Source organism: Myodes glareolus, chromosome 23, assembly GCF_982192425.1.
Source record: "Myodes glareolus chromosome 23, mMyoGla1.1, whole genome shotgun sequence".
Taxonomy (NCBI): domain Eukaryota; kingdom Metazoa; phylum Chordata; class Mammalia; order Rodentia; family Cricetidae; genus Myodes; species Myodes glareolus.
Window position 1 is genome coordinate 7,452,224 of NC_142048.1, and position 18,417 is coordinate 7,470,640.

Below are 18,417 nucleotides of genomic sequence, written 5' to 3' on the forward strand. Positions count from 1 at the left end.
GTAGCTGTGTCTCAGTGTTCCAAGTACAAAATGGAAGTTAATCCTGAGTGAGTATGTCTATAATTAGTTTTTTAAACATTAAAAAAACCTTCAGAAACTTTCCAGATGGCCTTTGCTAGGGTTATGTGCATCTGTTAATGCATTAAAGATAACCTCAGAGTGGGCATGAAAATGCATCCACGTTACATTGTGCCATAAAGACAGAAGCTTCCCTTTGGATCGGTTTGACAAAGAGCAAGCCCAAATCGGAATTCTCTACTTCTGTTCCTGTGTTTCTTTCTGTAGTTTGTGGATACTGGCCTGCCTGTATTCTATCTGATGTGTATATGTGGGTGTGTATTCATACACATGCATGCCCGATCTGTCGCTGATGCCTCTCTGATCTGTGTCAGTGCCTGTGCCTAATCAAGGGCTTCTTTTTGTATTAATTAAACAGCAAAGAAAATATGGTGTGGTAAAGGAGCAAGGAATTTGTTTATAGAAATTGTTGAGAGTTATACAGGAAAAAGCCTTAACTGGCTCAGAATAGCTTTCAAAATCTCATGTCATCAACCTAGCTACACATACTGCTTCCAACATTTATTACATATTTATTTTATTTAAGTTGCCATCAACAGGCTGTCTGGTTTCAGCAAGTTATTATGATAGCATATGAAAATACATTGTGTCAGAGGCAAGGAAGAGTAGGAATGATGTAAGTTATGTGCTTAGCTGATGCTGTAATGCTGATTGCATGAGAAATCCACAGCATGGTACATTTGGTTCCATTGTTGTCTTACAGACAGGTTTAACTTAAATGGGCCAAGTACACAAGCAGGTTAAATACATAGTCTTAAGTGTTTTAAGATGTCTTAATCTGGCTGTAAGATCTGGTCAGAGCCCAGACTTTAGGGTCAAGAGATTTTCAGAAAAACTTATCACCACAGTTATCAAAGTTGACGTGTATTCTTCAACCTTCATGTCATATATGTTGCTGAAATCACTGTATGCTATATGACATTCTCTCATTAGTGGTGACATTTCTCTTTATTCTTCTAAGAGAAAGTTTCTAAGGATCTTTAGGAGACAGTTCCTTTACATTTAAGAGAATATATGCTAACATCACATTCTGGCATTTAAAGAACAATATAACAAATTGGGCTTTGAAGTTAGAACAGAAATTGCTGCTGATATAATTCCATTTAGACCTAAGAACTGGCCCAGTTCATGTGAAGAGTGTAGCATATCTGTGTATGACGGAGAAACCCCACCAATGGGAGATTTTCTGTTTGCCATCTTCTGTCTGTGTGCACATCCATCCAGTATGCAAGCATGGGATTTGTTACAATTGCTTTTATGATTATGGAGACTGAAAAGTTCCTTGATCAATCACTTGCAAGTTATAGACCCAGGAAAGGGTTTTTTGAAAGCTGGAGAGCAGGGAGCTGGTAGTGTAGACTTCATCCAAGTTCCATTTGTGAGCAGGTAGGTGTTCCTTTTCAAGAAAAGAGGAAGGTGGAGTTCTGCAGTTCGCGTGACCAGATAGACATTGGATTACCCTTTCTTCAGCATTTTTGTTCCATTTAGGCCCACAGAGATTGAATGATGCTATCTACATGGACAGGGTACATGTTCCCCAAATCAAATGCTAGTCTCTTCTCGATGCCCCTTTATAGAAACACTAACAGAAGTATTGCCATTGTATCCAGGAATCCTGTGGTCAAGCAGAAAACTAGACAGCAGAGTGCCTCTTCCTGTATGGAGAGGAAATGCAAAGAGACTTGAGCATCTGACCAAATGACGTGTTTCTCAGTCGCCTGATGCAAGGTTGTGTTGGATGCCCTGATTTCTCTAGTATTTTTAGAGTCAGAAATCAGTTGCTCATGGAGACTAGGGAAAGAACCAGGTCTTCACAGATGTTTCTCAGTCTTTCTGTCAAAAACTATATTTTAAAGTAATAATGTTCAAAATATAAATTAATAATTTCCAAGGGCCGCTTGAGTTAGTATTTACTGTTGTACAGGATACTTTCCTAACTTCCTATATCCTTCCCTGACTGTTACAGTTTTATCCTGTAACAAGAGACAGTGTGAGTGGTAGCCATGGTGGTGCATGTCTTTAATCCTAGCACTTTGGGAGGTAGAGGCAGGCAGATCTCTGTGAGTTTGAGGCCAGCCTGGTCTACAGAGCTAGTTCTGGCTACACAGAGAAACCCTGGCTTGAAAAACAAAACAAGAAAACTGTTAAACAAACAAACAAATAAAACCCAGAAAGACCAAAACAAAATAAAACAAAAAGAGGCAATGTGGTTAGAATGTGGATGTCTGCATCAGTAGACATGGACTTTTCAGTTACCTATTGTAAGGAGGCTGTTTGCTCGTTCCAGCTGCTCAGACCCAAAATAATCACACAGAAACTATATTGTTTAAATCACTGCCTAGCCAATTGCTTAAGTGTATTGCTAGCTAGCTCTTACATCTAGAATTAACTCATCTTCATTATTTTATATTTTACCATGAAGCTTGTGGCCTACTGGCAAGGTTTCAGCATGTCTGTTTCTGGCTGCTCCATGGCTTCTCCCTGACTCCTCCCCTTTCCAGCATTCAGTTTAGTTTTCCCCACCTAGCTCTGTTCTACCCTATCAGGCCAAGCCAGTTTTCTTTATTCATTAATGGTAATCACAGCATACAGAGGGAATCCTACATCAGTTACTTCTTCTCCATATGGATCACAACCTAGGTTGCGCCTATGACTTTTTATTATTTACAGATGATGCCCATAATCTGCATTTTCTTGGCCAGTGTCCCAGAGAACTCTCACATACAATAAAAGTTACGAGCCATGTAGAACTCTATACTGAGGCCAACTTGCATTTCCAAACATACTGTATGCTTTGAAATGCCAATAATTCACTGACTTTCGACCTTTAGGTCTGGGATGGGGCTGGGTAGGTTGACTGCATAACAATCCCCAAGTAATTCTAATGCCAGAGTGAGTTTGTCACCCACAACAAAAAAACATTGCAGTAAGGAAGAAGGTGAGTAGATGTCACAAAGGGGATCCATAAGCCAGTGTTTGAGAGTTACTGCTGAGTTAAAAATGTGTTTGTGTGTCTGAATACTATTGTAGTTTTCTTGTCTAGAGACTTGGTTAGCGTATAATTGTGGGCTGTGTTTCCTGCCACTGGGCTGTAGAACTGTGTGGTGCTGATGCTCTTATCAGGGGTTTAGTCTCCGTTCTTTTAGATCTCTGCATTGTAGGCCCACATTAAACAAGCCATCTTGGTTTCTAGAATTTTTTATTACTACTCCAAACACTACATGTATTTGTAGCATTTACTATAAGGAGTGAAATATGTTCCTTAAGTTGATTGCTGGCCTTTGACTCTACTTAGGGGAGTTGTGGAGAACTTTTATTCTTATTTCTAGTTTGTAAAAATTAAGAATTCTAAGAAGCAGAAGCCATTAAAATGTTTAAAAATATTTTCGCAAGAGTACCTCTCCGGGGCAAACATCTTTAATTCTCCTATTAACTATTTAAGGCAGATGGTATTCTATTATTTTTGTATGAGGAAAGTGAAGCCAAAAATGGAGTTACAATTTGTCAATTCATAATTTTTCCTCTTGTCCAGACACTTTGTTTTTTTTTTTCGTTTTATCTAGAATTGTGTAATGAATTGTTGACTGTGCACAGTGCTCTAGGATCTAGACAGGTTTGAATCTGTTCCAGCTGTGCACCTCAGGAGCTCGGTGTTTCAGAGAAAGCACTTAACTACTCAGGGTCTGGCTTATTGTTTTCTTTCATTACATTTGTAGTACTTTTGAAAGGTTTTCAGTAAACATTTATAAACATGGCCCTGTGTATTTGTGTGTATGATATTATATAAATGTGTGCTTAATATAAAAGGTCAGTAATTGAGGTGAATACAGAGCAGGTGCCTCATTTGCTCATTACTATGAACTGTCTCCCAAACTTTGGCAGCATTTAATTGGGGGCTACTTCTGGAAGGATTTTGGTTGCTATGAAGTGACTAGCATGTGACAGCATTGTGACAAGGTGCAGAGGCGTCATCCTTTGGGTGACTTGGGTCTGGTGACAGGACATTGTAGCCCATTGTGGAATTTAGGATCTCCTGCACCAGCCTGATTCCTAGTAGGACAGAACTTCTGACACCTTTGGGGATGACGGAGCAGAGAACTCACACCTTGGCTATTATTGCCACCTGACCTCTACTTTTTTCAGTGGCTGTGGTAAAGTTGCTTTTGTAGGGCTTGTGAGAACTGATTTATAGGATTCTGAGGGTTATTTTATCAGTCCTCCTTCCTGCTATAGCAGTTTAGAATGTCAAAGCAAGACAGTGTCTGGGAACTGTCCATGTTGAAGGAGATATTTAAAAATGAATTTTAAGAATTACACAGCAGTGAGTAATATTTGCTTCTAGCCCAGAGGGAAGGATTGTGTCCTCCAGGTGCAAGACCCGGATGGTAAGTGTGCCTTGCCTCTTGGGTGTTTTTCTGTCTGTTGAAATAATTAGTTTTTGCTCTCTTTTGTTCTCCCTTTGTTTGTTTCTTTCTTCATAATGTCTTTATAATATACCTTATAATATCCCTAGAGTGATATTTCTTACATAAACTTTCCATGGATTTGAATAACTGGAGGTCCCTGTCAAGTGCACAGATTTGCTAGGATAAGTAGTGTCAGGACCCAGGGAAGGAAGGTCAAGGGGATTGATATATCTTTGCTTACAGAGCTGACATAATCTGAAGTTGATCATCTGGTACATTTTTTTTTTTCATTTTTGGCAAGAGTTAAGGTAAATAGGGTTAAAATGTATTGTGTGCTGAAATGTGTGTCCTCTGAAAGTCACCAAATGCATGCTGGTGCTGGGTTTCTCTCTGGTTTTCAGCTTCCTGCAGCAGATAGGAATTTCAGAATGGCTCTTGTCTACCTAGAGGCATTTAGGAGGGAAAACGGAGACAGTCGGTAGTTTCCCACTTACGAATTTCATATGACCGTCCTTTAGAGAAAAATAGATGTCAGATTTTAATACTAATCATCTCTAGTGTATTGGCTGTGCTCTAAAGCTGATAGCAATGTTTAAAATACCCTCATTTCACTGTGCTGGAAAGGAATACTTTAAAAGGTATTGACCGATTTGGGTGAATTTCTCTAACACTTTGAATGGTGGTCTTTGAAACTTATACAGACCTCTAGAATTACATGTAAAAAATAAAGACCAAACTAACATATACTGCCCCAAATAGAGAGAACTGATAGCAAAGAACCTTATACCATCATTATTTGATTATTAGGATTTATCAATAAATAAACAATACAATCTTTTTAAAAATTAGGTGGTAGAGAATTTTAAGGACACTGCATATTAGTAAAAAATAGGCAGAACATTCTAAAAATATACAATATTTCTGCTACTGAAATGGGAAATATATCAGTTCCACTGGACAGAAATATGTTACTAGCTAACTATGGTAAAATGCTTTGTGAGATTTGAAAATTCTATTAGTAGTTCGTAGCCTGAGGTATTTTTACATGCAAATAAAAATTATTTTAGTTGTTTGGGTTTGATGCTTTTGGCATATTTAATACTTTTGTCTTACTACCAACTCATAGCATGATTTTTTAAAGACATAAATATCAACTAGATCAAGAAAAATCAGCAGTGTAACTTTCCTTTGACACAGGAATGGACATCTGTTGGTTGCTTTTCTGACAGGCTTTGTACTGCATGCTGCATGGAAACCATTCTAAAGTCAAAGACTGGAGTGTGATAAGACAGACCATGTACAGGAGTTGATGAAATGTGTACAGTGTTACTGGATGCAGGAACTACTTTTGCCTAAATTCTCCACAAGGTTGCATGGGAGAAATGTCGGGAGAATTTTTGCTTTTGTTTTCTTCTACATTTGGTAGCATACCTGGTTCTCCTGGCCACTCTCCTCCCTTTACAGGAAACCTTGAGAACTGGTTCTGGGGGATACCCTGGGGTGCACACTGGTTTGCCCAGCTTCTAACACATATTCTTTACTAGTTCCCCAGGCTTTTAAATTTTCTCCCTTTTATCCTGATCGTATTTTCCATGTCTTGAAAATTAAAATGCTAACGAGTTTGTTGAGAGTGTGCCTACCTCTTGGGAAGGCTGATTTTGTCGTTAGATTCTGACCTTGTCACTTCTGCTCTGGATAGTGCTACAATAGACAGATAGGAATGGCATTGTTGTTCTTTCTTTGTGTGCGATTTTAAAGATCTGTTGACCCAGGTTCTCTTATAATCTCAGTGGTGGGGGGTAAAGACAGATGCATCCGTCCCTGAGACTCGCTATCCAGCTAACCTAGTTTACTTGAGGAATTCTAGGTCATTGAGAGAGCCTGTCTAATATAACAATAGACAGTTGTAGACATAAGTTTCTATCCTGCCCAGTTCTGCAGCTGTTCAGTTCCAAAGGAACACACAGAGGCATATATTAATTATAAACTGTTTGTTGTATTTGATCAGGCTTATTATTAACTAGCTCTTACAATTTAAATGGACCCATAATTCTTGTCTACCTTTAGCCATGTGACTTGGTACCTTTTATCAATGAGGTATTTGCATCTTGCTTCCTATGTGTCTGGCTGGTGACTGTGTCTCTGCTTTTTCTCTTCTCAGAATTCTCTTAGTCTGATCACCCTACCTCTACATCCTGCCTGGCTACTGGCCAATCAGTGTTTTATTAAACCAGTACAAGTGACAAAACTTTACAGTATACAAAATCATTTCCCCACAATAGTTCCCCCTTTTTTCTTTTCAAAACAAGATCCTGAATCTGTTCTCCTTTGTTTAGCGTTTTTTCCTGACCATTATTCATAACTACTTGTAACCAACACACTAAACAATGACAAGCATCTATAATTCCTTTCTTGGGAATTTGGGCATAGTTTTCTAGGCTACTTCCTGCTGATTGGGAGTACTGATAATCTTATGGGAACCCAAAGAAAATTTAGGTTTATGGTCAAGTCCAGACTGGAGTATTCTGTGAGACTGGGTCATCTCAGCAGCAGTCTTGAGGCTGCTCTGGATGTAGAACTCAGAGGAAACTGAAACAGAAGTGCTTTGAATCATCTGGGCCATCTGTTCCTATTGTAGTTTTCAGGATGTCTTCCTTGATTAAACCTTACTTTTCTTAACCAAGAATGAGTCCACAGCCTCTCATTTCCTCTGGAAACAAAAGCAAAACCTCTTCTCCAAAATAGCATATCTTTAGTCTTAAATTTTGAAATCAAAGCATTTTCAAAATATATAGGTTAGATTAATCCAACAACAATTATAGTCAAATGTCTATTAGCAGCTGTTGCTACTTCCAGAGCAGTGACATTAGTGGTTGTTTTTTGAGTTTCAAATGCATGCACATGAGCAAATGTCCACACATACATATATACACACAAATATACAAAACCAAAACCACAACTTGAATGGGGAGGGGACACATCTCACATTGTGGTTCCTGCTTGCAATTCAAGAGAAAGGTTGTCCTGAAAGGCATAGATCCAGCTTTTAGTTGTATGCCAAGCAGGAAGTAGCGAGGATTGACACAGATATACCAGCTCTGTGATAGGACCATTGTTTAATAAGTAATATGTAACTTTTAAATTGTCGCCATTACCCATGTAAATATTGTCTACTTTTTGTAGTATCTACTGCCAATTTTGTAGCAAAATTTTTATGCTTCTTCACTGGCCAATCCTAGATCCTCTCAAGCAGCCCTCTCATCCCTTCTGCTATATAGCCTCTGAGACCAGTACACAATATTGACTTATTCATCTGAACTTAACATGGACAGAAGGCTGTCCAGTGCTATCCTCTGAGTATTTTAGAACGATGAGTCTTATTCCACATGCTATGCTTCTTTCCTAGCCTGTTGGATTTGGGGTTCACTGACCTCAACTTGAACAAAGAAACTCCTGTGAAAATAATGACCATACAATGTTTTTATATTTGATTGTGAGACATGTGATAATGAGTCTTTTAAAATTATTCATTTCACATTGCCGTGTTGTTGTTTTCGTTAAAGTGGATAATATTACAGATACTGCGTTCTCATCTGAGAGTTGGTACAACTCTGCAGCTTAGGAGAACAAGGAGCCTGGCCTAATTATGCGCGCTGGTTCTCTCAGTGCACGAGAGGTGGAGCCAGAGGATCAAGAATTCACGAACTCTGCCTCAAAACGAACAACAACAAACTCAAAAGCCCAAATGCAGAAAAGTGAACACCTGAATCACTGAGTTTTTTCATAAAGAAGTATCAGTGCCTATCAGGATAAAGTTTTCAACTGTTACAAATCAGTCTGAGGCTCACTGATGCGCATACTGGTGCCCTCTTGTGGAATACTGAGTGTAGGACCCGGTAAAATACGGTTTCTAGGGCCTCCTGGAGAGGGGAGACAGTAATTGAAAGCATCATGGTAAAGGAAGACTTTTTGCTTCTGTACTGCCCAGAGAAGTCTCTGCCAGGGTCTTCAATAATTAGGGTGTCCTCTCATGTTTTAAACTATGGTGCCTCTTTTAGGAAAATGTATACTGTATAGATATAGAAAATGTGATTATTTCAGGACAATTGTCTTTATAAAGTTAATCGCTAATTCCTACTGGATGCCAATCAATGTTCCCATAGTGTCTGATGTAAAATACTATCATCAAAATAAATACACAGTAAACTTGATGTTGAAAGTGGTAGGGGCAGGTAGTCGTGATGAAGACGGACCTGATGCTGGTAGCTGACCAGACACTGCTGCATGGATCTTTTCACTTAATCATTACAACACCCTGTCAAGTTGGTGGTTATTTCCATTTCATAATGGGACAGCGTGAGATAATGGACATCATTGACAATAACCCCAGCTTGGTTATCAGTGGATGATTTTGACTATACCACTGTTCTTTGGTATTTGTTTTCAAAAGCACCTCTGGATTAGTAATTGTTACTTTTCTGGCCAACTGATCATTAAGAATATTCATAAGAATGAAGAGAAGGAGGCAGGAGGGGGTCCTTCTGCTGTAATAGAACTTTGTTCAGACGGCAGCATCGCTGGCTGTACCGTGTGGGCACATTTCAGGCATCCTTGTCATACTGAATGCTACAGCTTTCTCCAGGTTATTGTGTCCTCCGATACTGGGTGTCTGCTGGGACGCTGCTGAGTTTCCACAGGTGTGAAAGCTATCCAGTTCATGGATCCGCTTTCCTCTTTCTGCCTTGTTTCTTTGTTAGGTATGAACTTTACGTGGGCCCTCTAATTCCTTTTGTGAACTCACTGTTTTTGTTAGTGACCTCATATATCCAATAGCTTTTGAGTAAAAATTGGTCTTTTTCCCTCTCTCAGAATGGCCCCATACACCTTAATGCTCATTGCGTACCTCATTTTACCTTCTCAACATTTCAGAGCAGGGTTTTTTGTGCAAACCCTCAGTTCAGGTTTTCATATGTTGACCCCTATGTGGTTTTACTCTCTGGACCATCTGCCTGTGCTATGCGTACTATGGTACCACGCCTGTAGTGCGGTGCCTGCACTACAAGACGGTCGGCGAGTCTCCGGCAAGGGCCTGGAGATTTAAACATACACACACAGAGACAGTGAAACACTGACACGGGTCATCCTTGGAACAGGAATGCCCTATTTATTGTGCTCAGGGGCAGCTTATATAGGGCTCTGGCCACGCCCCAGCTCTCAGGATCTTTCAGCTGCAGATCCATCAGAACCCACTCCCCTGCCATCAGGGTCTCGTGCTCAGAGCAGCTACAGGTTGCTCAGAGTGGAGGAAAACAAGTTTTTTACAGGACATTCAGGGTCTGGTGGTCTGCAGTCTCCAACATCTACTTTCATAATACAAGCTAGAGGGATCCTACCAAAACTCCAAACAAAATACATAGCTTGAAAGCAATTTTTAAAATATATTCATTGTCAGGAGATTCGTTTTATAGTATGTTCTTAGTGTAACCAAAGTGGTATAGCTCACTGTATGCCTAGCCATATGTCATACATGATCATCTAAGAGCTCTCAAGTGTCTCGGGTCGTTGCGTCAATTACTGTTGTTGAACGGCAAGAACTGCAGCTCCTGCCTTGCACGGTAGATTGTGCTATGTTTCTTTTGGTGGCATAGCTTGATGACTGTATTTTCGCCAGCTGATGTGGTAGAATCCTAGTACTGAGAAAACATCTAACTATATTCCCTTTGATCCAAGTTTTGAGACGTTATATAGTTGTCAACAGGTATACACAATTAGTAATAAATATATTTCAAGTTGAATGTACTTTTCAAATAGCTATAATTTCACTTAATGTTAGTACACTATTTTTCTGAAAATACTGTTAAGATTTTTTTCTTATTTTGAGCTTAGAGTGTAACAAAAAGGTTATATATTGAGGTTTTGTGAACTGAAAAATTTGCATCTATGGAGTACTCCCTTAAGCCTTACTGATTCCTTAACCTTCTCCTTCATTTATTCTGATGGAGCTACACTGGTCTAGCATGTTCTCATAATGCTCTGTGCTCTAGACTTTAAAATATTTTTTTTTTCTGTCTAGAATCCTTTTCATTTTTGGTAAAGAGCAAATGTCACCCTTTCAAATAGGCTTCCAGTGACCACTTTCTATATGAATAGATCTGTCTACCTGTAATCTAAATTCGAATTCCTGTTATCTTTTGGTTCTTTTATTACTAGAGCAAATATTGTCTTCAAGTATATATGATTCATTTGCCTGTGTTTATTCTTTAGCTGTGTTTTGTTTACTGAAATATTCCAGGCACCATACATAAATACCGTTTCTGCATTGTTCCCTTTACCCTCTCTTCATGCCCACAGCCCCTTGCCAAGCTTTGCAAACTCTCTGTCATCCTACAGAGAAGTAAGAGCCTTCTAAGAAGGATGCTGCTGTCTTTCCACTTGCTGCATCCTTCCCCTACATGGAATGTGACTCTTTGGTGACACTGCTTTCCACAACTCCTGACTCTCTCACTAGCTACTGCTGTCAGCTCCACTTTGTATTCACATCACAAGACTCGGTTGACATGACTCAATAGAAGGGTGCAATGTCTGGGGCAATTCACCTCATAGTTTCCCCCATTATCGTCTAAAGTTTGTTACCACCATTGACATGTGGCTTACACTTTCTAATCCATTATGACTAACTGACAGACACATTGCCTTAGATACATTGTCTAGGAAAGGCAAGTCTAAAGAACTCTTAAACAGTGGCTAGCTATGACTTCAGCTGTGATAGGACCTCTTTGACATCTTCAGGTCCATAGACTAGACTGACACAGAACCCTGAAACCAAGACTCAAAATCAATCTTCTTGGTAGGAAGTAAAGTTAGTCAACATGAATTTTAAAGGTATTGTGAAGTATATGCAAAATCATGAACCATAATATGCCTCTGAGAAAGAAAATGGTATCCTGTTGGCCACGGTTGGTTATGGACTTTGCTTCCCAGACATACAGAGACAGTACAGAATATAGTTCTCAAAGAAATATAAACAATAACTGCCATGCACCTCCATCCTCACACTCACCTCTAGTAATGCTAGTCACCTGATATCATCTACTACTGGTTCAGCATTCACTGATTGCCAGCCACTCAGCTAAGTGTAGCCTGTAGGCTGTTCATCCAAGAGTCTTAGAAAACAGGCAGAAAGGAAAGCTTGGGGGAGGAGCTGGGCATAGGCAACGGGACTCTAGAACCCAGTTCTTCATGTTGTGTGCTAATCAGTTGCTACGGCTAACCATCTTATAATATACATGTCCTCACTGATTTAACAAATGTTTATCAAGTTCCTGATAATGGTTCAGGTAATAGTTCCTGATGATGGTTCAGGTAATGGTTCAGGTAATTGTTCAGGTACTTAGAATATTTCAGTAAACAAAATACAAGTAAAAAATAAACATGAAGCTTGAGGGAATACTCCATGTTGATTCAAGGTTCCCAAATAAGGTAGATTATAACTCAAAAAGAGAAGTTATTGTCTGCTTGTGTTGGGCCTTGTGTATCATGCCCTGGGATAAGAATTTTTGTCTTGAGTAAGAGTTTTGTCAAGTACACATATTGTTACATTTCTAGTGGTGGTCGGATCGCTAGAAGAGACACGTGGGAAAGTTTACCGTTTGTATACAGAGGGCATTAGAGAAGACTCTGTTCATTATTGGCAGCTGTCAGTCTTCATCAAACTACAGAAAAATCCAGAAATGTGAAGTAAGTCACAGAAGGAAGTCAAAACATGTTCAGAAGGTATCATTGTGAAACCAATGGTAGGAACACTATTATTACAACTCTTTAAGTTTTGAACAAGCTTTTTTTTTTTAAAAAAAATTAAGATTGTCAGACATAATATAGAATGCCTAGTTAATCTCGAGTTTAAGATAAACAGTGATTTTTTTTAAAAAATTAGTATAAATATATTCTTGCAATATTTGTTAAAGATGTGTACATAAAGCACTATTTTGTAATTATCTGAAAGTTAGACACTTGGGCATTTTATTACATTTATTTGGAAAATCAAGCAGCCTGTTAAGATGAAAAGGTTCTGGGAAGGCATAGTGATTGGACTCCATGATATGATCTGGATTGTTGACAGTTGCCATGGTTACTTGGCTGTGGGAACTAAAGGCTCCACATGAGCATTTCCTAGAATACAGGGGTGGGGACACTGAAGTAATTGGTAGAAATCTTACTTTTAAAAGGTTGCCAAGACAAGCAGGGAATGGAGCTAAAATCTACAAGAGGGAGACAGACATCTCACCCCTGGAAGTGTCTAATAGTCATGGCACTAAAGGGCACTGTGAAGGGAGACAGACATCTAGGGGGAAAGAATGGGGTGGTGTCTCTCTTGAGTGCTCCTCCAGTCGGCTTTATCACGTATGAACAAGGCAGGGCTGCTTCATTCTTTTTTCTTCATGCACAGTGGCCCCTGTGTTCTGCCTCCTGTTTTTATTGGGGCTGTAAAAACATCACAGAAACCCCAGCAGTAAACAGGGCTGGAATGTGAGGTCATAGTAACATGACATCACAGGGGCCAAATTCTTGGAAGGCTGGGTAGTTGGGCAGAACTGGAGTTAGGGTGGAGAAGGGAAGGAGAAGGAGCTTCAGTAAGAAGTATGGCCCTGACATATGCGAAGTATGGGATTAGTTGTCATGGGCGTGACATCGTGTGTGCGTTATTGCTGGTGAGCAGTGTTGTCATCATATTGTCATGACTTCTGATTGTAAAGGAACATTTCCGTGTGGTTCATGTAATCTCATAAACTGTGGGGAAAGGACAGATTGAAGATGCCTTGGAATGAAGGTCTTTATCCTTGTGTTATCTCCATTTTCTCCTTTTACTGAGAGTTATATATTCGTTGTGTTGAAAGAAGACCCAGAAAAGACTGATGTACATAGATTTTTACAGTCACATCTTTCTTGTGTCTTTCCCCACTCCCGCCCGGCCTCAGGAAGATGGAGTGAAGTTAGCTAGGTTGGGCATGAAGCTAGAAGGAAGAAGCAGATACACTGTATGAGGACTGTGAGAAAAATAACTAGGATTTTTGTTAGCAATGTTTTTTTCAAATTTATAGTTACATTTGAATAAAATCAGTTGATTATATCAAGTTATTAGACTCCCGTGCTTGCATGAAGTGATTAATAAGGCCCGAGCATGTGAGGAATTAACAGTAACCAGTGGTGTGCAGGCCAAGGAAAGCCTTTCTTTGGCATTTGTTTGTACTACATTATAGCTGTTATGTAGGGAGAGACAGGAACACTTGAGGGACCACAACTCCAGGAGGGAAGTGTAAGTGCGTGTGTTTGTGTATGTGTGTGCATGTGTATACATACACATATATATTTGAATACATAGATGTGTGTACATATATGTGTTTGTTTATATGTGTGTGTGTATTATATGGTTTTAACTAACATTATTCTTGGGATATTTTACATTCAATTACTGATGTGATAAAAACTGAATTTCCCTTAATATGAAATTTCTATGAAATTATTTATATAGATGTGTTATAGTTAATATAAAGTTTTCACACAATGATTGGCAGTTTTAACTTTCTACGTAGGTTTGGAAGAAAATCATTGAAACATTATATTCATTTTCATGACGAGTTCATCATAAGCAAGCAGCTTGTTGTTGTTGGCAGGTATTTTCTGTTGGAAAGTGAAGGACTCTACCATAAGTCCTTGTTTCTGTAGGTCTGTCTACAGGTCCATTTCTGTTTAACTCATTGTTGCTGTTGACAGTGGTTTCTAATTCGACTTGATGGTAAGAATAGTTTCAGTGGGTTTGCTCCTCCTCCGTTCTGTGCTCTGAACCTGCCCTGTGGTGTCTCCTGGGAACAAGGAAGCTGACATGCACAGGGAACCGAGTTTTCATGTAGGCGGATGTCAAAGGCAATCGGACGTCATAGCCTCTGCTCTCCACTCTCAGGTTCCCTTAGAGCAGCTTCAGGTTCCTGCAGATCAGGTGCTGAGGAGGAGTTGCTATTTAAGGGAAACAATCAACAAATGTCTGGTAGTTGTTAAATTAAAATTTTTATTAACAGCTAACATTTTGGTAATCAAAATTCATTCAGGGTTGGTGGCACATGCCTTAACTTTAACCCCAGCACTTGGGATACTGAGACAGGAGGCTCTCTCTGAGTTGGAGTCCAGTGTCCTATAGTATGTTCCTGGCCAGCCAAGACTGCATGATAAAACCATGACTCAAAAATAAATGAGTAAATAAATAAAATATTAAAAATGAAATACTGAAACAATTTTGGAAAGCCATCTTCCACGGGAATTTTAGCAGTTTCCTGGTACTTGACTACATTTCTGAGGAATGTCGCAACTTTTTACAAGGGATTTTTCTAATATTGTGGTATGAGACATGTTTATAAATACTTTATAAAAAACAAAACATAGCAGCTGAAAATCACACATGGATAAAAGATCCACTTACAGGTTTGGGATAGAAAAGAGAAGTATAGGGTTGAATTTACTCTATGAGTACAAAAGCATATTGGAATATGCTTTATATTATAACTGACATCTAAGAAATTATTTTTTCTTATTCTCATGTTATCTATATGAAGTATATTCACAGTTATTTAAATGGGATGTTAAAATATACATTTCGTACTGAAGTGTTTGGGTGAAGACAGATTTTTTTTTCAAAATACTTCGATCAACACAGTAAATTAAGAGGTTTAATCAATAGGTAGTTCTGAGAGTCTTGCTGTCCTTTAAAAGCTAGCCAACAATCTGTAAAAAAGTAGAAATCACCTAATTTTATATTATTGGAGAATATGGTTTTTAGCATAAAAATGTATTAAGTATATTATGCAAAGTAATGTACTGAACATATTAAGTGCTCTGCATTTTATTTACCAGTATGGTACATATTAATAGATAAAATTGGCATTAAACAGAAACTTATTGGAGTTCTCAATACCTAGAAATAATAAATAATAAAATAAGTCCTAAAATGAAGCTCTTTGTTTTAGGGCTTAGACCAGTGATTTCCAGCCTGTAGGTGGAAAGTCTTTGGTGGTGTCATGTGACCCTTTTAGAAGGATTGCTTAAGACCATTGGAGAACACAAATGTTTACATTATAATTTTTAACAATAGCAAAATTACAGTTATGAATTAGTAACAAAAATAATTTTATGGTTGGGGTTACCGCAACATGAAAACCTGTATTAAAGGGTCACAGATTAGGGAGGTTGAGAACCACTGACTTAGGCAATTATTTTATAGTCTTTAGAAATATAGTGCCTGAATATGTTTTTGTGAAATATTTAAATAAAGCACAATGTTATTTAAAATAATTTTATATACTTTATTTTACATTGTTGCAATAACTTCATCTATTATTTCTGCTTTGCTATACTTGAAAAAAATCTGTTTTCTTTTTCTTTTTTTTTAAGTGGTGGCCATAGCCATGCTGAGGTGAAAACACAGCTAGATGCTCATTCTGAAATGGGGAGCACCGAGATTCTGGAGAAAGAGACCACAGAAAGTCTCAGTAATGGTACTAACAGCAACGTGGAAGCAGCTAAACGATTGGCCAGACGCTTATATCATCTAGACAGATTCAAAAGATCAGACGTTGCCAAACATCTAGGCAAAAAGTACGTTCTTAAGACTGATATGGGTCTGAATTTTTTTTTGTTTTTCCTTTTTATTTTGAATAGTTGTCACGTCAGTAAACAACTCTCCTCTGTTTCCTTGCAGTAATGAATTTAGCAGACTAGTTGCAGAAGAGTATTTGAAGTTTTTTGATTTCACAGGGATGACGCTGGATCAGTCTCTCAGGTATGATGAAGCATCACCTCTGTTCTGCATCAGTCTCCGAGTCGCGCCTCCTCAGCAGAGGGCGTCCTGAACTCTGCTTGCAGTAAACTCGAGTCCATAGAACATGGGAGAGTATGACCTGAAATCAGATCTGAGGGGGAGTATGACCTGAAATCAAATCTGAGGGGAAACGTCTCTTTTGAGAGTTTCTTTTTAACTTTTCTATTACAGTAAAAACATGCAACTATATTTCTTATCTTAACCATTTTAAGGGCCCCGTCACTGGCAATAATACATTGATCGAGCTGAGCAACTGCCAGTCACTAATTTCTTTTACTCTGCTCCTCTTGGAGATAAAACTCTACCTGGTAAACACCTCCCCTTTTCTTAGAAGCCTCTCCTTTGACTGTGCTGACTACTTCATGGCCTCAGGCAATATTTGGAGGGTTTTGTTTTGTTTTGTTGTGTTGTGTTTTTGTTTTTATTTTGTTTTGCTTATTAGGTATATTGGCCTCAAGGTTTATGTATGTTTTAATTCATCACAGGATTTCCTTGCCTTCTTAAACTGAGTAATATTCCACTGTATAGATATAGCGCTGTTTTCCTTCCTACTCATCGATCAATGCTTGCTTGAATTCCGCCCACAGTTTATCTATTGTGAATACTTCTCCAATAAACACAGACATACATGTCTCCTTGAGACCCTACTTTCGATTCTGTTGACTAAGAAGTTTGGAGTTTGGCAGTTAAAAAGAATACTGACTATAAAATTAGAGGTCTTTGTCCCTTAAGTATTTACTTAAAATAGCAAATGCAAAATCTTTTCAGATTATATTTTGTTATTAATTCTTGAATGGAATAAAAGTAGCTCAACCAATATAATCTACAGGATGTATCTGTGAAATATGATATCTACTATCTGATAAGTTTTTGAAAACGAAGGCCCACCAATACTCATTTTTCACATTTGAACTACTAAACATGAAATCTAGTGAGCATTTAATCTAATAAACTACTTTTAAAACATGTGAACCTCAGTGAGTTCTGGTCATCTAGTATAATCCCTTAATTTTGCAAGTCAGACAGCAGAAGCCTGGGCAGTGAAGTGAGGTTTGTTATACTAGCGTAGTTCCCGCTTTCCTGCTGCTTGCAGGCTCTTGTGATTTAATGAAAATATCTAAGAGTAAAGGGTTGAGTTAGACCTTTGCTCTCTGCTGTTATATGTTTATTTCAAAAGTTGTAAAGAAATAGTGATCAGTGTGGGTTAGGATAATGACGTACAAATCTCTAGTAAGAGTAAAAATATTCTCATGAAAATCAAGTTTATTATATGTACTTTATGATAGTAAGAGTCTTAGAAAAATTTAAATGATTTTTATAAGTAGCATATTGCTTGATATAAGGAACAGCTTAAGATTATATTTTCCAGTTTCCTCCTCATGAATCTATGGTGATGTGAAAACAGCAAAATAAATTAACCCAGATCTGCTGTGTGCACCTGACATTTCAGTAGCAGACAGGTAGAGGTTACATCACTATTGAACCCTGATGTGTGGGTTTTAACACATAGCTGGTATGATTGTACAAATGAGTCATAAATGTCTGTCTTTTTCTTTTTAATATGATTGATCTTTTAAAAAATACCATTTGACAATCACAATATAAATTACCTGCCTTTTTCAGGTTTTCTTTGTATATTGGCATATCTTTTCTTTCTGTGACATTTTATAGAGGCTTATTTTTCTTTCTCCCTCCCTCCCTCCCTCCCTCCCTCCCTCCCTCCCTCCCTCCCTCCCTCCCTCCCTCTCTCCTTCCCTTCTTTCCTTCTTCCTTTCTTTCTCCCTCCCTTCCTCCCTCCCTCTCTCTCTCTCTCTCTCCTTCCTTCCTTCCTTCCTTCCTTCCTTCCTTCCTTCCTTCCTTTTTCTTTCTATGCAAGTACATATAGGTATAGTATAGAAAATATTTAGGGGAGTGCACACCTGCATGTGATACAGTCAACGTGGAAATTAGAGGACACTCAGTTTTAGCCTTCCATTTTGTTTTGGAGGCAGGCCTCTTTGTTTTGGCTGCTACATGGAGTTCTCTAGGTTAATTGGCCTGTGAACTTCTGGGCAATTCTCATTGTCC

At 38.5% G+C, this 18,417-nt stretch overlaps 1 protein-coding gene across 5 annotated transcripts in view; it reads left to right on the forward strand.

The window, feature by feature from the left end:
- Psd3 (pleckstrin and Sec7 domain containing 3) overlaps positions 1-18,417 on the forward strand; it is a 536,277-nt gene that overhangs the window by 302,748 nt on the left and 215,112 nt on the right. For all 5 annotated transcript variants that reach the window (XM_085680351.2, XM_085680348.2, XM_085680349.2 and 2 more), the window contains 2 exons: positions 15,924-16,127; positions 16,231-16,311. In XM_085680351.2, coding sequence (XP_085536477.2) covers positions 15,924-16,127; positions 16,231-16,311 — 285 coding nt within the window. The remainder of the gene's footprint in view (positions 1-15,923; positions 16,128-16,230; positions 16,312-18,417) is intronic.